Genomic DNA, 21,169 nt, shown 5'->3' on the forward strand with positions numbered 1-21,169 from the left:
GGACCTTGGCCCCTCTTCTGTCCTGTGCACTCATCCAGGTCCTTCCAACAGGCCAAGTGGGCTCCTGGGCCACACAGCAGTGCCCCTGCCCTCCCTATGCTCCAGGGGGTCCTGGTCTGGCCCTGGCCATGCAGTGCCTTCATTTTCAGCACAATTCCGGCCAACCCCCACCACCCTCCCCGCCCCGCCTCCGCCTCCCACAGCAAGCAGGCCGGTTCCGCCAGTGCTGCTGGCCCCTTTATCCTCTGTGCAGAATGGTCCCTCCCGGCCCACCCCAGTCATGTCCCTAACCCAGCTTGACATCACCTTCCCTGGCAGCTCACAGGCCCCGACTGCCTGCATCCCAAGACCTCCTGCCGATGCCAGGATGGGGAGCCACCCCCCCTGGGTACGGATCACACAGTCTCAGCCGCCTCTGACTCCGTGTGCCTTGCATATAGTAGGTGCTCAGCAAAGACAGGTAAGAGAAGTAGAATCAAGCAGACCAAACGCCTGGTTTATAAGGACCAGAACAGCAGTCTGATCCAGGCCCCTCATCTAGGGATAAGACCCTTCAGCTCTGGGCATGGCCTCTGACCTCAACAGTGGCTCATGATCCTTCCCTGGAGTCTGGAAGAAGCCGCTGGGTCTGAGATACTGTGTCTTCCCCTTCTGACGGCAAGGAGAGGCCAGTCAAAGGACTCCCTCGGCCCTGACCCAGGGAAGCAGCCACACAGACTCGCAACGGCTACCTCTTGCCGTTCATTCCCACACACGGAGGAGTCCGCGCTCAGGCACAACCAAGCACACTTGCTCTGACTCAAACGGCTTAAAAAAGGGATTCCCTGGACCACCAGCCTGGTCCAGCAATGGGACCCCGGGACAAAGGCAAGGGACTGGCGAACAATCCTTTCCATTTACGTTGACAATTTCTCCACAATTAAAAAAATTAGTCATTGGACCAGTCTGGTGAAGAGGTAATAAGGTGTTTATTAAAAACTCTTTTTCACCCAGAGGCAATTAAAATTTATAATTTAAAACCCAGCCCACTACAAAAAGGGGGGGGAGTAAAAACTGTGCAACATTGACAAGAGAACCAGGACAGACAAGGCCCAGGAGGGGCAGCCCCACAGCCCCAGGGTCCCACCTCTCCCAAGGCCAAGAGCAGCAGTGGGCCGGACACTGGGGTCGGCTCCAGCCCCTGGCGCAGCCCAGGGCACGGTCCTCGCAGGCAGGGCCGGGCCCCGGGGAGAGCCCTCAGTAGTGTGTGTTCATGGTGCGGCCTCGACCCACGACCTGCTCACTCTGCTGTGGAAAGAGACAGAGCAACGGCTCAGAGTCTCCTGGGCAGGCCAGTGGCCTCCGTCCCCCACCTGGAGCCCAGAGGTAGAGGTTTTCAGGACCCCTGGGGACCCGTGTGGGCACCTTCTCCTCTCCCTCCGTGTGAGGAGGCGTGCCTTCCCAGCTGCCCGCCAGCCCTGCAGCAGTGTCCAGAGCCCCTGCCTACCTCCCCCATTGCTGAGACTGTACCCCACGGCCACTCGCTGAGAACGCCAATCGCCATAGCTCCTGCATGGGCAGAGACAGGAGAGTCACCATCCATGGGAACCTTGGGGAGGGCAGACAAGGACCCTCATTCCCAGAGATCTCCTGGCACCGCAGGGCCCATCTCACAGGCCCGAGCAGCAACTCACCCTCGGTCTCCCTCCAGGGTGCTCTGGATCTCCTTCAGGACCCCTGCAGGATTGGGGGGGACAGAGGCGTGGTGACGCCAGCAGAGATGGGGCCAGACACAAATGTTTCTGCCCCCTTCTACTGGTGGGGTGTTGGACGGGTCTGCCCCCTCAGGGTAATGGCCCTCACGTCTACCCTGGTCTTCCATGCTTCCCTTGGGACATTCCTCACAGCAGCCCGCCAGCTCCTGCCCCAACTCACTCTCGTCATTGAGCAGAGCATGTTCCATCACTCGGCCGGGCCTTCTCTCTGAAAGGCAGAGGCCAAGTCAGGCGAGCCCTGGGGCCTCTCTGTCCCAGCTCCCTCAGAGCAGGAGTGCCAGAGCCCAGAGCCCAGGACTGGAAGGGATGCTGTTTCCACCCAGCCTGCACACCCTCTGCAGGCCTGGGGTTCCCCTCCATCCTCTTCGGCCTGGGTCTGGGCCTGAGTATTACAGTGCCTCTGTCCCCCCACACCCGTGTACACAGGGAAGCCCGTCTTACCCTCTCCGTCACTCTGGCTCCCTGAGTTCCTGCGGGGAGAGAGATGGTGAGGATGGAGGGGGTTGGGGGGAACGAGGCTCCTCATTCTGGCTCAGGAAGCCCCGATCCCATGAAGAAGGAGGTCAGCTGACCAGGCCCACCCTGAGCCTGGGCAGTAAACCAAGCCTTGCCGGGGGACGGCAACCTGCACGGGAGGGAGGCCCTACGACGGGGTGTGGGGGGTGCTGGGGAGCCAGAGCTAGGAGGGTGGGGGGTGGGCTTAGCTCACCAGGGAGGGGATCTCTGGCCAGCCGCCAGCCTGAGGCCACCTGTCCCGCTGACCTGGTTCGGTCCAAGGCCTTCTCTGGGCCTGATCCATTGCGGGGGCGGCTGTGGCTCTTGGTCTCTGCTGAATCCACCAGACACCGGGGCTCAACCAGCCACTTGGTGGAGAGAGAGAAGCGCTCGAACTCCGAGGGGGAGATCAGGTAGAAGCCTGCGGGCGGGGGAAGGAGAGGCCGCGCAGGTAAGGCCGGCCCCCGGTTCCTGGGCCTGGCAGCTGCCGAGGGGACACCCCCACCCCCCCAACCCTGCAGGAGGTTCGAGGGGCTGGAGCCTCCCTCGAAGTCCTCGGCTGAGGTACCTCCGGCCTGGCTGCCCAGTGCGACCCCCACACCGCATACACCCCCCAGCAGAGGTCCCCCCCGCGCCTGCCCCGGGCCCACCTTGGCCGTATTTGGTGAAGACACAAGAGGCGATGCCGCTGACGTCCTCGCGCCGGATGCAGCTGTACCGCACCTGCGGCTTGAGCAGCGGTAGCGAGACCACCTGCACGTCGCCCAGGTTGGTGAGCACGGCCAGGTGGTGCTCCCCGTAGTCCTCGGCTCGACAGCTGCCGAAGTGGGCCACGCTGACCCGCCGCACCCGCGAGCCCTCCAGGGCGGTCAGCTTCAGCTTCAGCTTGGCACTCACCTTGGGCAGCGTGAACACCTGGGGGCAAGGGCACGGCTCGCAGCCCGGCCTGACCACAGCCCCCCGTGCGCCGTCCAGCCAAGCGGGGATTTCTGGCTTCCCTGCCCGGTGTGGCTACAAGGCCTGGCTCCCCGGCAGAGAGCCCCCCACCCTTCCCAGCGAAGTCGGCCCCCTCTCTGGGCGCCCCCTGGCGCGCAGCCCTGCAGCACCTGGACTCGGACAGCAAGGAGGCAGGGCCTTATTTCCATGTCTGCGCTCACTGTCCCTCCCACAGACACAGGTCCTGCTTCAGTGCCCCCCCACACTGACCCTGGAGCCCTCTTCTTCTGTGCCTCGGTGGCCTTGCACACGTCCACTGCAGAAACCACAAGCAGCCTGTCCTCTGAGCTCCCCAGACACCCCCGGGATTCCCAGGGGGCCTGCCTGTACCCGAGCAGCACCTTGAACTGCTCCTCTGACACCACGAGCAGCTGGTGGCCTCCCTGCATGTCCGGGCTCTTCGATAAGTCATGTGCCACCTCCAGGGGCTCGGGAAGGGGCACGTTGTGTCCGTCCAGCACCAGGATGCCCACCACGGGCGCTCGGTGCATCAGCTGGATCTCCTTGGCTACAGGGCAAGAGGCAAGTGGTGGGTGAGGGCAAAGCCAGAGGTGCCCCCCCCCCAAGACTTGGCAGAGGAGCGCCCTCTGCTCTCCCTCTGCCTAGCACTCACCCTGCTCTGCCCGCACAGGCTCGTCCATTCTCCGCTCGGCGGGGGGCACGCGCAAGGCGAAGGCGTAGACGGTACCCCCATTGGTGCCGGCCCACAGCGAGGGGCAGTGGCGGGAGCCTGCCAAGAGGCAAAGGTTTGTACCTAACCCACGGTTCTGCGGGTCTGGTGGAGCCCGGTAACCTGGGCTTAGGTCCTGGCCTTGCCTCTCACTACCTGTGTGACTCCAAGGTCAAGTTGGCAAACTCTGGAAGCCTCAGTTTCCTCCCCTGTAAAATGGAATGGCTGTGGGTCCTGCCTACCCCCTGGGGTGTAGAAAGGCAAAGCTGGGAAGGCTGACAACCAGGGGCCCCATGCACAGATCATCTTGAATCCAGGATAGCTTGACCCTCAAGACCCTCGTCCCTGCCCCACCATCCCTGCCCTGGTAGGAGGCCACAGGGGAGCTTCTGCAGAGCCCACTGGACACCAGCAGGCATGTGATAGGGGGAAAAGTGACATGTCCCAAGTCACACTCCGAGAGCGTGGCGGAGCCTGAGTACGCAGCCAGCGTAATCTGCCTTGGAGACGCAGACAGGGGGTCCCGGCTCCCCGTGCTCCCAAGTGCTCCCAAGTGGAAGGGTCCTCCCAGCCAGGGCAGGCAGCAGCCTCCAACATGCCCTTGGCCAAGGCCGTGCTCTCCTGGGCCCCCCGCCTCAGGCTGGCCACTCACTGTCCCTCAGGTAGGTGTCAGCGAAGTAGAGGGTCCGGACGAATCCCGTGAAGGAATCCTCCGCCGAGCGGGCCTCGATCCTGCGCTGCACCGGAGCCAGCTCCATGCTCTGCACCCCTGCGCGCTCGGGCCTGGCCGCCCCCTCCTGTCCCTGCAGCGGGCGGGGCCGGGCCTGAGCAGGGGCTCCGGCCTCCCCGTTCTGGGGACACGGGATTGCTCACCACCAACCCATCACGCCACTACCGTCTGGTATTTCCTGAGGGCCTGGCCCTTTACGCTTGGGGAAGGTGAGGCACAGACATGCGGTGTGATGTAGCCAAGGCCACAGGACTGGCGGGCAGGGTGGCAGGGCGGGAACCTACTCAGCGTGGCCACAGAGTTGGGGAGACGGGGCTAGTGTGGACCCGCTGCGGGCTGCTCAGAGCTCTCCCGGGCTCGTGGCTGGTCGGTCACAGCCTTACCTCTCCAGAGGGACCAGCTGGCCGCCGCTTCCGGCTGGACACCCGGCTCCGACGTATCCGGCGGAAGGACTGGCGCAGGGACTTCTTCAGGGACTTCACACGGGACAGTGGGCCCTCCAAAGCTAGCTGGTCACTGGGGTGCAGCGTGCATCTGGGGGCGGGGGGGGCGAGGACGACACATCCGGTCATCCGTGCTGCCAGGGCCCAGGGGTAAGAGCCCAGCGACAACCCTAGCTCCAGGCCCCAGACGCCCCGGGGAGGCTGCTCACTTGACAAAGACCTGCCGCCGCTGCTGGTGGTCAAAGAGGCCAAAGCCATGGCTCGTGCCGAAGGCCACAAGCCGCCACTCGGAGTGCAAGGCCAAGGAGGTGACCACAGCCGGGGGCTGGCACTGCACCAGCACAAAGGGCTGGAAGCCGGGCTCGAAACGCACGGGCCCCGGGCGGGCGCACAGGCGCTCGTGGCCCTTCCAGCGGTAGCCCTCCTGGTCCTGCAGCAGGTCCGCCTCCACCTGTGCCACGCTGTGCTCCGCCTCCTCGTCGTTCAGCTCCAGCACCAGCACCTGGGGGGGAGGGCAGGTGGGCTGAGCCACTTCTGGCGCCAAGGAACCCTGGGACCGCAGGGACCCTGAAGGTGGAGAGTGAAGGACCTGGGACCCACGGCCAGTCCCAGGGCCTGAGGACAGCCAGAAGGCCTCTGTCCAACCCTTGGTCCTGAATCCTGGCTTCTGGAGGAGAATCGGTCATCCCACAGGCCTCTCTCTATGGGAACCAGGCAATCCCTCCCCACTGGGAGACACCCCAAGCCACAGGGACAGGTGACAATCTCGGTAATAACCTTCCAAGGGCGCTCAGGAGACTGGCTCCTGTCCTTGCTGCCCTCTAACCCCTGGACACTGCCCAAAGTCACCTGACCACTCCTCCTAGCTGCCCTGCCCCCCACCACCCGTCTTCTTACCTGCCCCGCCGTGCCTGCCACAGCCAGGTAGCCGCTGTATTTGCAGAGGAAGATCTTCTGGATGCCCAGCCTGGGATCATCACTGTAGGGGTCGAAGGAGCCCACCTGACGATGGAGGGGAGGGCCGCAGGTGACTGAAAGTGCCAGACCCAGTCCGTCCTTGCCCTCCCTGGTTTCCAGGCTCCTGGCCTCACCTTGCGGAGTGGGGGCCACTCATCCTCGCCCTGGACATTGAGGCTGTCGCTGGGGTCTGTGTCGGTGAGGAACACCCGAACCGTGCTCAGCTTGTAGAGCAGTCGTAAGCACACGCCGGAGGCATCCCAGAACCGCACGGTGCCGTCCTCGTGCCTGTGGGCGGAGTCCACCTGCCAGTCACGGGGGAGGTGGGGCGGGGGGCGCTATGCTAGGACTGGCCCGCACCCTGCTCTGCTCCCACCCTGCGCGGTCTACTTGGCAGGAAGATGCCATGACATTGCCTACCCCGTGAGCAGCAGGTCCCTCTGGGGAGGGGCTGGGGCCAGACTGGTGCCACCATCAATGGGCCACTCCTGAAGAAGGAGACCAGAAGTCCGTGGGCGAACTTGACCCCAGGCAGGGCCGGGGCTCGTGTGGGACCTACCATGGTGGAGAAGTGCGTGTGCTGCTGGCTGCCCGCGGCAACGATGCGCTCCCACAGCTTCAGGGGGATGTTGGAGACGTGGTGGGAGCAGGTGATGGCAGAGCAGTGCAGGGAGGCCAGGTAGGGAGGCTGCACCGGGGGCCAACCAGCCGCCTGCAGGTCAATCACCACCAGCTCCTCCTCGGCCAGAACCACCAGGGCACAGGGATCGTCAAAGGCTAGGGGACAGGTGGGGACGGAGGTGGTAGTGTTAGGAGCTGTGGGAGCCGAGGGAAGCAGTTTCCCCAGCCCAGCCCCGCAGAATCTGAAGCTCCAGGGTTATACTCAGAGAACATGCATTTTAAAAACAAGCTCCAGGTCCAGCAGAGTACAGAGAGAATGACACCCCATGACCAACCAAGCGGGACTCATCGCAGGTGCACGAGGCTACCTCAATGTGTGAACGTCAATGAACGGAAGCCATCACGCACAGGCTAAAGGAAAACACAGGATCGTATTGCTATATGCAGGGAAAGCATCCGACAGACCCTAACACCGGTTTATGATAAGCTCTCAGTAAACTAGGAGAAGAACTTGTCAACTTGGTGGAGATCACCTACAACGAAGCTACAGCTTACATAACTTGATGGTAGGAAATGGGAAGCTTTCCCACTAAGATCAAGAATAAGGCAGAGGGCCCCTCTCTCCGCTTCTCCACAAGCTCTAGCCAATGCAATAAGGCATGATAAGGAAATAAAAGGTATACAGCTTAGAAAGGAAAAAATAACATTGTCTTTATTCACATATGATGGGATCAACTCTGTAGAAAACCCAAAAGAATGGACCCTACTCCTAGCATCCCCCATCAGGTGTGTGGAGGGAAGGGGCTGGGAAGGAGGAAAAGCAGGTTCGAGTCTCCCTCCAAATGGGTCGGTGTGTCCCGAGCAGGCCGGACCCCTTACCTGGAGGCCTTGGCCTCATCAGGCCAGACTCATGTGGAGGGGAGGTGCACCCTCCTGGGAATCTCCTGACCCGCCTCCTCTCCAGATTTCCACACCAGCCCTTTCCAGTCTTGCCTGTCACCAGTTCATGAGACTGACACAGGGCTCTGCTGTCTTGGCTTCTGCCCCACCCCACGAAAGGGAGGACTTCATGAGTCCAAGCCAGGACCTCCTGGCCTCTCAGCTGGGTGCTATTCAACCCAACAGGCCAGATCTGCCCTCTTCTGGCTAAGTCCTGTCAGAGCCAGGTGAGGCCAGAGAGAGCTCAGGGTGGGTGTGAGGTGCAGCCGGCAAGGATGAAGCCACAGACTGGTGGCGTGTGTGTGGGTGTGTGGTAAAGGCCCCAAGAGGGGTGCAGTAGGGGTGAGGGACTCAGGCAACGGCGGGCTTGAGGACAGGCAGAGCACATCCCCGCACCTCAGAGGTCAGCCCTCCACACCCATCCCCGACGCCCGCCTACCCGCCGCAGGGTCCGCCTCAGTGAGGACAGTGAAGTCGATGACGCGGGAGGTGAAGTCAAAGGCAGTCTGCTGGCCATCGTGGATCACCGAGATGCAGTGGCGGTCCCCGTAGCTGGCCCGAGGCATGCCGCCCTGGAAGATGGTGAAGGGCAACCTGGCCGGCACAGAAGAACCGTGGGCTGGGCTGGGGCTCCCAACACGAGCTCAGAGAGCCCCCGGCTGAGCTAGCAGCTTGGACTGTCCTGGGACCGAAGGGGCAGGACCAGGAGGGAGGCCAGTCTCGAGGTCAGCACTCACTCAAGGTCCCCGTGAGGGGTGGGGTGGACCCCATCACTTCCTGATCACAACAACCCAGGAGAACGTGGGCGTGAAGTGTGGCTCCCGAGCCTCTGCTTCAGGCAGCGGCCCGCACCCGCTCCTGTGGCTGCTTGTATGTGGGATCTCCCTGTATGTCTCTGCCTGAAAAAACAGGTCTCCTGCTACAACGGAGTTTGAACCCTGCTGATCCGAATCATCTCTCTTGGAGGGCGGAGGGAAAGGTCAAGAATGTTTGCTCAGGAATTAGCCATGAGAAGTAATGAATGGCCTGCTCTCCCTTTGCTGCCATGCGGGACCCTAAGGCAGTCCCTAGATGCTGCCTGCCGCAAGCAGAGGCCAGAGCAGCCCCCCAGGAAGCCTGCAGACTGGGACAAGGACAGAGCACGGATACCTACCCCTGCTTGGTGGTCAGCCAGAAGATTTTGGTAATGGCTTTGCAAGGAAAAGGACCTACAAGAAAGGAACCAGCTTGCAGAAACTCTTTACAGAGTCTCACACTGATCTTTTTTTTTTTTTTTAAAGTAGGTCCCACGCTGAAGCCCAACATGGGGCCTGAACTTACGACCCTGAGACCAAGACCTGGGCTGAGATCAAGAGCTGGAGCTTAAACCGATGGAGTCCCCCAGGCGCCCCAATAAAGGAACTAGCCTGAACTCAGCCGTCCGCTCCAGGGTCCGTAGGGCACGAACACTTCATGCCCACACACGCACAGCAGCCCTGTGCTCAGAAGTCCCTCGCTGAGCCGTCCCCCGACAGAGCCATGAACAGCAGCGGAGAACCCACCGCATGGCTCTGGACAAAGCCTTCACTTCTTGGGGTCCCAGCTTTGCCGCTAGGAGGTGCGCACCTGCACCCCAAACTTGAAAGGACAGACCGGGAGCACAGGACACGGCTTTGCCAGCGGATGGGGGTCCCGGTGACAGGTCAGGGCTTGCCCCATGGGGCGGGCGGAGCACTGACCATAAGGCGTGCAGCTGCGCAGAGGCTCTGGCTGTGGGGCGTCCCCGGAAACGGGCCACTGGCAATAGCTGCCATCGGAGTGGCAGCTGACAATCATGTGGCCATCCCGCTGCCAACAGACGCTCTCCAGTTGCTGCAGGGGAGGAGAGGGAGAGGGCGCAGGCCGGGATCAGGGTGCTGCTGCTGCCGACACCGCACCCCCAGGCCTCAGCACAGGACTGTCTGGGAGGGCGGCACAGCCCCTGCCCCCCACCCCCTGCCCCGCATGGCCCACCTGGCTGCTGAGGAAATGGCAGAGCACGCGGCTGGCCCGCAGGTCCCAGACGACAATGAGGCCCCGGCTGTAGCCGATGAGGACCTGGTCGGGGTCACGGGGGTGCTCCTGCAGAGCCTCCACCATCTCAAACACCCGGCGCTGGCGGGCCTCTTCGGGCAACCTGATAGACAGAAGCACGATGAGGCCATGATGTCGCTGCCGCCGGTGGGCGGGACCGACCTCGGGGCACTGATGCACGCCGCGTGGATATGGCAGTGCAGCAGGATCGAGAGGCCACACTGCGGAGCGGGGAGCCGAGCACAGGGCAGGACAGTGAGGACAGAAGCTTAAGGATGCAAACCCGTGGGGAGGGGCTACAAGGAAGGAGAAGGCAGGGACCTCCAGGGAGGGAGGGGCTCAGGACTGGGACGTGTGTGGAGGTGCTCCAGGGAGCCGGCGGCAAAGCCTAGGGCATTTCTGCGTAGAGCTGGTGTTTCATAAGAAAAGTTTTTAAAACCCACTAAACAGAACTCTCTACGTGAGTGGGACTGGCCTTGAGCTTTGACCCCCTCCTCCTTCTCTGGGCCTGGAATGCTGATGTGAAGTCTGGAGCTGCTGCAGCCAATAGAGGACACGAGGTGGCAGGCACTGGACCCAGAGCCAACACCTCAGACCAGACCAGAGAAGGCAAGGCAAACAGCCTGGACCCCCAGGGCATTTCTAGGAGCCCAACCAAGCCAAACCTCTTTTCATTTAGAACGAGGATTCAGACTGGCAGCAGGGGGTTCCCAGGGCACTCAGACTGGGGGATGCCCCCAGTCAGACTTCTACCAGCAGAGTGAGGTGGGCACGGGCACGGCCACCTGAGGAGCAACGCCTCCCGCAGGCCTGCCCACAGACTAGGTGGCCAGGCTGAGAAGCCGCCATGTCTGCTGACCTGCAGACAGCTCTGCTCTGACCACCGCCTGGCTGGCCTGACTCTACCCTGCTGGGTGGAAACACACAGGTGTGTGCTTGGAGAGACCCAGCCCCAAGAAGGAAGCCTCCCACCCTAGCCTGGACAAAGGGCCCTTTGGAGCGAGTTGGAAGCCTAAAGCCTGCACTGGAAGGAACGGGGTCCCACCAGCTCAAACCTGAAGCAGCTTCCCCTCGGAGGACCTTGGCCTCCTCTCCATCCCGTGAAACTGCAGAACATTCCACTGTGGCTAACTCTTCATCTCTTCCTCCTTTGGGCCCCAGCCCCCGCTCTTCACACCCAGACCTGCTCTGACACCCTCTCTGTTGCGGACATCATCATCACGGGACAAAGCCTCTGGGATCACCTGAAGAAGCCTACAGGGTCGTGGCTGTCCAGGATTAGGCCACGGGGCCTGCACGCAAATGAAAGCCGCAGACTCCAAAGCCTACGCCTCCCCAGAAGATGCCTCTCCTGACACAGTGAGGTTTGGGCCCCATCTGCCCCGGTGAGGAGCCTCCGGGGTTTTGAAATTCACGGCAGCAGCGCGAAGAACACCAGACTAGGAACTGGTGCCGGGGCAACAACCACGAGGAGCCTCATTTCCTTCACCTCTAAATGAAATGACAAATTATCCCCCAGACCTTTGGAAAGCGCTATGACGCTGACACACGATGGAGTCAGTCTCCATTTAGGGGCCAGGTGGGGAGCTGAGAGTCTCTCCTTCATCCCTATAGGTTCCCAGGAGAGAAATTAGAGGCCCCTGAGACATTACTGGCACAGAAGGGAGAAGGCCCTGGCCAGCCGGAGCGGACGGCTTCCCAGTGGCAGGCATCAGAGACTCACCGCTGGAGCACGGCGTCCGAGCTGATGGTCCGGTCCTCCAGCGTGCGGAAGGCCGGCAGCTGCACCACGAACACATTCCCGCTCTCAGTGCCCAGATAGAGGAGCTCGCGGGAGGAGTGCGGCAGGACCACGGTGATCTGTGTGGCACTGGGGGCAGCCCTGAGGACAGAACGGCTGCCGGTGAGCCGGCTGCTACCCTGGCAGGGGAGGCCCCAGCACAGGCCATGGCTAGGGAAAGCAGGCCTGTGAGGTCCTTTAATGGGGTCCTTTAATGGTTGTCGGGGGCCAGGATAAATATACTGATGACTTCCTCCCAAGAAGACAGATGGTGGAGGATCTGGGCTTGGGCTGGGAGGCAGAACGCCCTTTCCAGAGCCTCCTGTGTAGACACTGCGTGGGGACGGAGGGAGCCAGGCCGCAGCCCCACCCGCGCCAACAGAACACCGGCAGGAGGGGCTGCATCGGCTCAAACCACTGCTGGGCCCACCTCGGGCGCCACAGGACCTTCAAAGGGTGATCCCACCCTGGAGCTGGGCGGGCAGGTCAGGCTGGAAGGGAGGGGACGGGCAACGAGTCCTTACCCCGGGGGACCACGCAGCGTGAAACTCCCATCTTCCTGCAGCTCTGACACGCCGCCTTTGACCTTCAGGCTCCACAGGTGCAGACTGTTGTCATCCAGCAGGGTGACCAGCTGGCACTAGGGAGGGGATGGCACAGGAACCCGGAGCGCGCCGTCTCATTCACTCTGGAGGGGCCGGCGTTCACCGCGGCCTCTCGCCCACCCCGCGCGGGTTGACTCAGAGAGCCCAGAACCAAAAGACCCCCGGCAGCTCTTTGGGTGGTCCATGAACCCGAAGCTGGGGAAAGGGGAGCGGTTCCCAGGCCTCCTAGCAGACCCAAACCCAGGGCCACCAAATGCCTCTGTACACCCCTACCAAGTGATGCGTGAGGTATGGGGCGTGGAGGTCCCCTCACCTGGCCAGGTAGGAAGTGGATCTGTACCACAGCGTTGGTCTCCCGATGCAGCCCCATGAACTCCACCCCTGGGGCACCATAGCTACAGGCAGTGGGCTCAGGAAAGCTCCAGAACGCAGGATACCACCCACTCCCGCTCAACGCTCAAGGGCCAGGACCTCTGGGCCCGTGTGGCAAGAATATAAATACTTCAGCGACACAGACAGGCTCACCGTCCCCCAAGATGGGGCCTGGGGTGGGGGGTGGTGGAGGCAGCAGGGGCCCCGGCCTGAGGGGCCTGTGGCCCGTGGGGATGTGACACCAAGGGGCTAGCTCCAATTGGGGAGCTTTTCCAGCCAGGCAGGTGCGGGGGGTGGGGGGGACACACCTTACCCTGGCAAGGGCCACACTGCTTGCTACAGCCTCCCCCTGCCCCCATCACCTGAGCCGCAAAAGACCCATCAGTTACCACAAGGTGGCACCTGAGACAGGGCATCCCCTCCCCCCAGGGCCTCCCCCAGCAGCTTTGGCCATGAGTTCCCACTCCGGGGACTGGTGACCAGGATATGGCTGGGGCCCAGCAATGATTAAACAGCTTAGAGAGAGTTCCACACCCCCTACAGCCTAGGTCAGCCCACTGGGGGCAGCCCCCACCCCTGCCTCCCCTGCATGACCTGACCCAGAGGAACAGGGGGAGCCACAGCTTCCCCCAGGGAGGGTCCGGCTGTGCTCTCCATGGTGGTCCCCCATCTCCCAATTCTCCCAGGTGCCACCCTGGCTCACTCTAGGGGCTCGGGTGGGATGTCGGGTTTGGGGAGCTCTCGGACTTGTAGTCCAGGCCAGTCAGAGGACCCAAGCAGTGAGTGATCCTCCGTCCTGGAACTACGGGCTTGCTTCTGAAATGCTCCAGAACCAATACTTTGGACGGAGGATGACCCTATTGGACCATGTCCAGCCTCAGGCCAGAGAAGGACTGTCCGTGCTAACCACAAGTCCATTCTCTCCGGTGTCCCTGTGTAGACACAGGGGGCGTGCATGGTGGGGCAGAATGTGGAAACCTTAGCATTGTTCCTCTCGCCCAAGGCCCCCCTGGGACCAGTCTGCTAACCGGGAGAAAGGGAAAAACAAAACAGAACAACCTTCCTCCATTTACTGCATCCAGGGCTGACTCCCAAGAGGGTATGTGGACCATCCCAGGAACAGGAGGGCTCATCTACAACTTGCTTTAGTTTGAATCCCACCAAGGCCAGGGCCCCTGCCCCTTTCAGGGCCCCGCCGGCTGGGAGCTGGGGGAATAGAAAGGATACAGCTTGACGGCTCCGGAGCGGGTGCCGATGGCCAGGATGCGCAGAGACTGGCTGTAGCCGAGGGCGCTGGGCTGGTGTGGGAAGCCGTGCTCCACCGTCTGTAACAAGAACCAGCTCGGCACGGACCTGCAGACAAGTCCCCTTGGCCCCGTGCGGCTGGAGAGCCGGCGCGGGACAGGGGAGCTGCAGCACAGAGCCCCCCAGCAGGTAGAAGGAAGTCAGTCATGTTCAGGTTCCTACCCAGACACCTGAGTGCAGAGCCAATCCCGGACCCATTTCTGACCCAGTCCTTGGCCTGTCCCGGCCATCCCCGGGACACTCTCCCCTGACACCACACTGGCCACTTGACGCTTGCCAGGAACTCGGACCTGGTTCCTCCACCGCCCACACCGTGAGTGACCGACCCAGTCTTCCTGCGGGGCTGTGGGGGCGAGGGTAGCTCTGGGGACTGGCACAGTGGAGGACCAGACGGCTCAGTTAGCCCAGCTGTGCCGCAGCTCTGGGCCAGTCCCTGCGGGCGGACAGGACCCACAGCAGCCTTTCCTGGCCCTTGGCCATCCGAGGCTCCTCCAGCCCTGAACGCCGGTGCCTTTGCTACCATCTGTTTTCCACTACCCTTCCAGAGAAGCTTCTGGAGTTTTGTTGCACACACACACTTTCGCTCATTTCTTACTACAGAATACACATTGTAGACAACTTGGAACGTAGAAAGGAGTTTGAAAAACCAAACAAAAATCACCCGTGCTCCCACGACTGGAAGTGACCCTTGGTGTCTGTGAGTCTTTCTTGTGTTGTGACCATACACTGGTGTGTCTACACTTAACACAGAGTGGACTGGGGTTGTGCCCCACAGCTGTGTGCATACGCACAGAGCTATGTAGCCTGTCTGCCTGCCTGCAGCCAGCCCGAGTCATCCAAAGCACTGAAGTGACTTTTAAATGGCTGTGGAGGGGCACCTGGGGGGCTCAGTCTGTTACACGTCTGACTCTTAATGTTGGCTCGGGTCTCGATCCCAAGATCGCCCTGTGTGGGGCTCTGCACTCAGTGGGCCGTCTGCTTGGGATTCTCTCTCCCTCCTTCTCCTTTGCCCCACCCCCAACCCCCTGCACAATGCTGGATCTCCCTCTCAAATAAATAATCTTAAACAAAACAAAACAAAACAAAACAAAAAAAACAAGAAACAAAAGACAGACAGCTAAGGAATGTTCCCTATGTCCAGGCACCCAAACCCGCTAGGCTTTTGTTGGTGAGCATTTCCTGTTTCTATAGGGCTCACCACCACCAGCTGCATTGATGACCTTCCTCAGACCCCTCCTATCTTTGCCTACAACTCACTATTTCCTTAGGTAGGTGTCCCAGGAGTGGAATTACAGGCTTAAAAAGTATGGATGTATATACGACAGACTTGGACTGATAAACCATCTTCGGGAAGGTTTTTTGTTGTTCTCACTTAGCGCTCCCTGCCCCCTGCCTCCCACTCCAGGGGATACGGAACCTGTAGAGCTAGATCAGAGCATGGCAAAGGATGCCAGCCAGATGCTTTACATTTTTTTTTTTTTAAAGCAATGGAGGCTCGGGGCGCCTGGGTGGCTCAGTCGTTAAGTGTCTGCCTTTGGTTCAGGTCATGATCCCAGGTCCTGGGATCGAGCCCTGATCGGGCTCTCTGCTCAGGGGGAAGCCTGCTTCTCTCTCTCCCACTCCCGCTGCTTGTGTTCTCTCTCTTGCTGTGTCTCTCTCGGTCAAATAATAAATAAAAGGCTTTAAAGGCAAAAACAAAAACAAAAAAGCAGAAAGAAGGTTGCACCAGTGAGGCGGCTCTCCGTAGGCCCAGGGCTCCCCTCTGGGCTTCCCCTGGCTGTCCCATCAGGTCCAAAGGAGCAGAAAGAGAGAAGTCCTGGTGACAGTGGGCACACCAGTTTAGCAAACCCAACTGCTGGCTGCTGGCCTGTCCCATCCAGTCCAGTGGCTCATGGAAGGAGACCCTGAGGTGGGATCAGCCGAGGAGGAGAGTTCCAGAGACAGCTAATCTGGGGACACATGGGTGTAGCAGCACCCCCTTCCCTGGCTCTTTGCCAGGAACTAGTCTGCCCCAAATGGCTATACCTAGACGGGACAGACTGGAGAGGAGGAGTGACCCAGCAGGAGCCCCCCTGGCCAGCCCAGGTCCCCGTTCAGCTATGTAAAAAATGCAGCGCCTGGAAAAGCCTTGGGGAGATAGCACAGTGTCTGGAATGTAAACATTTCCCAGGAAAAGGAGGGCAGGGCACGTGATGGTGCATGTGGGGACCAGCTCTCCCAGGGCCCCTGGGTAGGCCTCGGCCGGCCTCAGGTTGCTGGAGCCTCGGCCAAATCAGCAGCCAGGGCCCAAGAAAAGGTTCCTGGGATGGTGGCATTTTTCTCTCACCCCACTTAGGAGCAGAGTGGGGCGAAAAGCCTCTGGAATTTGGAGGAGTCTGGGGAAAATGTCCTGCAGGAAGGAGCCCTGTGCCCAGGGGGAGATGCATGCCTTGGGCCACCCAGTGTGGCAGCCGTGAGCTGTGCAGAGATACTGAGCCTCTGCGGTGTGGCCACCAAGGAATGGAAATTTTAATTTAATTTTAATTAACTTAGCTTTAAGAATGGCTGCCCAGTTCAGTCGCTGGAAAACTTTCCCGGTATGCTGCTGGATCCCAAAGGCACAGGGGCTGGAGTCAGGCAGACCACACCGTGACTCTCCCTTGCCAGCTGCACACCTTCCAGCTCTAACTACAGATTATGTAGCTCCACAGAAAGGTCTGTGTCTGAATTGAAATACGCTGTAAATGTAAAATAAAACTTAGCATTTCAAAGATTCTGTATTAAGGCGGGGGCAGGGGGGCACCCGGGTGGCCCAGATGGTTAAGTAGCTTCGGCTCTGGTCATGATCTCCAGGTCCTAGGATCGAGCCCGGCATGGGGCTCCCAACTCATGGGAACTTCTCCTCCTCTCTCTGCCTCTCCCCCTGCCTGTGCTCTCTCTCAAATGAATAAATAAAATCTTTTTTTTTTAAATTTGAGCGAGAGAAAGGGGGAGAGAGAGAGAGAGAGAACACGCGTGAGGAGGGGGAGCAGCAGGCAGAGGGAGAAGCAGGCTCCTGCCAAGCAAGGAGGCTGATGCAGGGTTTGATCCCTGGACCCTGGGATCATGACCTGAGCCAAAGGCAGACATTTAACCCACTGAGCCACCCAGGCGCCCTGAATAAATAAAATCTTAAAATACAAAACAAAACATACAAAACACCTAGAAAAACCCTCATTAATTTCTAATGACTACATGTGCAAACAGTAATATTTTGGATACATTAGATTAAACAAAGATATAATATCAAAGTTAACGTCACCCACCTAAAAAATGTAATGAAGCTGCTAGAATATTTTACATTATATATGTGTCCCGTAGTATAGTCCTTTTGGACTAAGGCACTGCCCTAGACAATTCTGCCTCAGGACAAAGGCAAACCAAAGAGAACCAGCCTGCGGCTTTGTTTCTCCGTCAGGCTCTCAGGCCACACAGTCTACCAACCCCCTGGCGGGGAGTTCTCCCAATATCCCGCCCCAATCGCTCCCATTACAGGCTGGCCTCTTTGGCCTGCTCTGGAGGAGACAAAAGCTGGGCCTATCCTTCAATCTCTGGTACTTACTCCTTATTTCCTTCAGGGTCCTGGGGACACTGCCACCACCCCTGACTCTCACCTTCACCTTCTTTCTCACAGGCTGGAAAGAACAGGGACTGAGTCAGGCCCACTAGGCTCTGAATCGCCCTCTCTGCCACTTAAAATGCCTTGGCACTTGGGGGAGTTCCTCTGCCTCTCTGAGCCTCACTTCCATCCGATCACTGGGCGGACCCCAATGACCGCACTGGACCAGAGGCAGAAGCTTGAAAGCAAACCTCTAGACCATGGTCAGGCTCAGCGGGAAGGCTCAGCTCACCCCCCGGAGCACACAGGCCTTGTCCCACACAGCCTGCTTGCCTTCTGAAGGTCTCCATCATTCCCCTGTACCCTCCAGGCATCTTCGCCAGGGGACCATGGCTCCTTCAAGAACAAAAGGAGGGGAGGAAATGCCATGCTGCCCTTACCTGGTCAGGGACCAAGAAAGTGGGTTCAAATGTAGTTAATGTGGTGACAGGAGATCCCCCAGGTCTGGGGAGGTTGGGGAGGAGAGGCGGACATGCAAATAAAGCCCACAAATCCCCAAGTGAGACAGTTACGATCCAATAGGAGGCCTGAAACCTGCCTACAGACTGAGGGAAGAGGTGTGTTACAAGTTACAAGAGGACTGGGGGTTATGTTGGGAATGGGGAAGGAAGGGATTTGGGTTCAGGAAGAGGACAGAGGTCAATGAGGGAGGAGCCAGAAACCCAGAGCAGGATGGAGAAGCAGTAAGGTTCCACAGGGCATGTCTGGCCTGTGCTCCAGTGGCAGCTGTCCTCCCAACCTCAGATCCTCCCCTTCCTTGGCTGTCCCATCCCCCAACTTCTAACAGCCTTGAAAGACTCAGCCCCCTCACTGGACATAGGGCCCAGGAAGTGGGATCGGTCCCAGGGGCTCCCTCCTGTGGGACTTCCAAGGCATACTGCAGTCCCAGATCATCCCTCCACCAGGATAGGGAGTGGGGCAGGGGCTCGGCAAGGAGAGCAGAGCTCTCTCCAGTTCAGAGGGAGGGAGGTTGGTTGCCAATACCTAACCCCCGCCCCTGCACTGGGGCCAGCCTCCCCTTCCTCCTGAGCTCAGCATCCAGCCTACCTGGCCCTGCCCCAGCCCTGCTACCTGGCTCAGGTGACCTCTGCCAAGGGAGGAGAGAACAACAAACTCTTTTGACAGGAACTGAGAAAGGAGAGATTTGCAGGAGCCGCCGAGCTGCAACATTAGCCTGGTGCGGGAAAGAAAGCCCTGTCTGTTTCACGCTGGCTCCCGGACCCCACTGCAGGTTCTCGGAAGGGAGACAGTGGGGGCCCTTCAGCTTGCCCTCAGCAGGGGAGGATGCCGGCCACGAGCCAGGGCTGAGGAGTCCCTGGCCCTTGTTGGGGGGCTGGAAGGAGGGCTGCCTGGGGCTGCAGGGGGCACGCCCAGCTGCTGGGATGGGTGGCACTGCCCTGTACTGGGTGTGGTCAGCTCAGATTCCCGGTGGTGGCAGCAACCTGGCCCTCCCTGTGTGGCTGTCACCTGACACCAGGGGACCAGCCACAAAAAAGCCAAGACAAAGCAACCTGGTCCTGGACAGGGGTGGCCAGTCAGGAACACACTGTTTGTTCGGCGGGGGGCGGGGGCCTGGGGGTGAGAGGAGTGTGGGCAGGCCAGGCAGGAAGGGCCCTGAACCTTTATCAGCTGGCTGGTTTTACCAGGGGAGGGAGTGGCCGCCAGGGATTTCCAAGGAAGGAGTTTTACCGTGGCACGAGTTTCTGTCCCCTTGAAATCACTCCCTCTCCACTGAGATGTCCAGTGGGCTCCACAGTCCCCTCATCTGGGCCCCAGTGGCTCAGGAGACTCCCTCACAGGCAAGGAAACTGAGGTTAGGGAGGGGACGTCGCCACCCTCCGAGCACGGCTGGTGGGGAAATGGGACTGGCACCCCCACCATATGCTCTGGCTGCGTGAGCCCTGGAGGCCTCAGTTTTCTCACCCACAGAATGGGAATGCCACTTGGCTGTGAGGTGCCATGAGGCGAGATGAGGCCCCAATTGTGTGCCAGGTGCCATTCGAAGCGATTTAACTTTGCTTATGAGCACACCGACCTGGACGCAGAGACCAGGCACCTGCTTCACAGATGAGGAAACTGCGGGGCGGAGAAGCTCTGTAACGTGTCTGCAGTCACGCGATGGCGACACAGCTGGCACCTGGTCCCGGGCCACGTGGCTGCTCCTCATGGCACTACTTGGACCCCTTGTCTGTTTGGCGGAGGGTTCAGGGAATCAATCCGTCTACAGACACGGCTTCTTCCCGGGGACCACCGGTCCAGTCTGGACACTGCTTTACCAGCTGTGGGCACCGTCAGCAGGCCGACCTTCACCTGCGTGCGAACGACACTTGCACGGACAGGCCACCTGAGGCTCACAGCACCAGCTCTGCATATCCCGCTGTCTGCAAAGACCACGGGTTCCAAGGCTCCCCAAACTCAAACCTGAGGCCAGATAATGCCCACAGAGCTGTGCTCTGAATCGGCCTTTCAACTTAGATCTTAACTCATGTAATCCTCACACCAACTCTCTGGAGTAGCTCCTGTACCATCTTTTTTAACCCCCAAGATTTTATTTATTTGTCAGAGAGAGAGAGAAAGACTGAGAGAGAGCACACAAGCAGGGGGAGCGGCAGGCAGAGGGAGAAGGAGGCTCCCTGCCGAGCAGGGAGCCCCATATGGGACTCGATCCTAGGACCCTGGGATCATGATTCAGGCTGAAGGCAGACGCTTCACTGACTGAGCCACCCAGGTGTCCCTGCTTCTATCATCTTGTGGAGACACGTGACTTGCCAAGGTCACCCACCTGGTGAACCTCGGCAGTCAGGTCTGGGGTTGGCACCACTAACCAACCCCTGGGCCGAACTCTCTCTCTGTCAACGGAGGTCATCACTGTTGCTCTTCTGTCCAAATCAAGCTTACCACCTTCCCTTTCACCCGCTCCTCAGCCTCCCAGGGCTTCTCCCTCTCCAAGGCTTGGCACCATGACGTGCCCAGGACGGAGCCCCCCCCAAGTCGTGCCAGACACCCACCTCCCTTCCCTACCCTCCTTACTCCTACATCCCTACCTAACACAAGGCCTCATGCCCTAAATAGTTCTCTAATCCAGTGGTCCTCGGCCAGGGGCCACTGGGCAGCATCTGGAGACATTTCTGGTTATACATCTTGGGGACCCAGGGCCAGGGATGTCACTAAACGTCCTCTCCACGTGGCCAGCCCCAAATGTCAGCAGTGAGAAGGTTGAGAAACCCTGTTCTCTAAATGCCCTCCCTGCATCTCACGGTCTGAGCCTCACCCAGTCACTGCAATGCTCCCCTTAAAAATAATTAAATGGGGGCACCTGGGTGGCTTAAGCATCTGCCTTCAGGCTCAGGTCATGATCCCAAGGTCCTGGGATCGAGTCCCAGGTTCCCCGCTCAGCGGCGAGCCTGCTTCTCCCTCTCGCACTCCCCCTGCTTGTGTTCCCTCTCTCACTGTCTCTCTCTCTCTCTCTCTCTCTCTCAAATAAATAAATAAATAAATATAATCTTTTTAAAAAGACCAATTAAAGGAAAAAAAGAAAGAAACTTATCTTCCAAACTGTGAATGGGATCGCGCACTCCCCTGCTCAAAACGCACCACAGCGATGGGTGGTCAGTGAGGCCCCAGACTTCCAGGTTCCAGGCTCCCTCAATCTGACACCAGGAAGTAGGGTGTGTGTGTGTGTGTGTGTGTGTGTGTGTGTGTGAGAGAGAGGAGGAGGGGCTGGCCTGGGTGGGATCACCCAGGTTTGTAAATATTCCAGGATCTGGTCTCATCCCTCATCCCAACCCTTCAGGCTCCACGTTCACTTGGTGT

General features: G+C 59.8%; 1 protein-coding gene across 5 annotated transcripts in view; it reads right to left on the bottom strand.

The window, feature by feature from the left end:
• Positions 1 to 949: 949 nt before the first annotated feature.
• The window catches only part of LLGL2 (LLGL scribble cell polarity complex component 2), a 34,481-nt gene continuing 14,261 nt past the window's right edge, over positions 950 to 21,169 (bottom strand). For 3 of the 5 annotated variants that reach the window (XM_044247436.1, XM_044247439.1, XM_044247438.1), the window contains exons 3-26: positions 13,642 to 13,739; positions 12,356 to 12,437; positions 11,962 to 12,077; positions 11,381 to 11,539; positions 9,598 to 9,760; positions 9,324 to 9,456; positions 8,759 to 8,813; positions 8,045 to 8,199; positions 6,605 to 6,822; positions 6,466 to 6,533; positions 6,180 to 6,333; positions 5,986 to 6,090; positions 5,298 to 5,590; positions 5,029 to 5,179; positions 4,568 to 4,766; positions 3,859 to 3,975; positions 3,587 to 3,753; positions 2,900 to 3,164; positions 2,517 to 2,670; positions 2,196 to 2,224; positions 1,915 to 1,962; positions 1,674 to 1,716; positions 1,487 to 1,548; positions 950 to 1,287 (exon numbers count right to left, since the gene is read on the bottom strand). In XM_044247436.1, the coding sequence (XP_044103371.1) occupies positions 1,280 to 1,287; positions 1,487 to 1,548; positions 1,674 to 1,716; positions 1,915 to 1,962; positions 2,196 to 2,224; positions 2,517 to 2,670; positions 2,900 to 3,164; positions 3,587 to 3,753; positions 3,859 to 3,975; positions 4,568 to 4,766; positions 5,029 to 5,179; positions 5,298 to 5,590; positions 5,986 to 6,090; positions 6,180 to 6,333; positions 6,466 to 6,533; positions 6,605 to 6,822; positions 8,045 to 8,199; positions 8,759 to 8,813; positions 9,324 to 9,456; positions 9,598 to 9,760; positions 11,381 to 11,539; positions 11,962 to 12,077; positions 12,356 to 12,437; positions 13,642 to 13,739 (3,042 nt within the window). In that variant the 3' untranslated portion in view covers positions 950 to 1,279. The remainder of the gene's footprint in view (positions 1,288 to 1,486; positions 1,549 to 1,673; positions 1,717 to 1,914; positions 1,963 to 2,195; positions 2,225 to 2,516; positions 2,671 to 2,899; positions 3,165 to 3,586; positions 3,754 to 3,858; positions 3,976 to 4,567; positions 4,767 to 5,028; positions 5,180 to 5,297; positions 5,591 to 5,985; positions 6,091 to 6,179; positions 6,334 to 6,465; positions 6,534 to 6,604; positions 6,823 to 8,044; positions 8,200 to 8,758; positions 8,814 to 9,323; positions 9,457 to 9,597; positions 9,761 to 11,380; positions 11,540 to 11,961; positions 12,078 to 12,355; positions 12,438 to 13,641; positions 13,740 to 21,169) is intronic. The other 2 variants (XM_044247441.1, XM_044247440.1) reach the window with 2 other exon arrangements.

Source organism: Neovison vison, chromosome 5 (genome assembly GCF_020171115.1).
Source record: "Neovison vison isolate M4711 chromosome 5, ASM_NN_V1, whole genome shotgun sequence".
NCBI lineage: Eukaryota > Metazoa > Chordata > Mammalia > Carnivora > Mustelidae > Neogale > Neogale vison.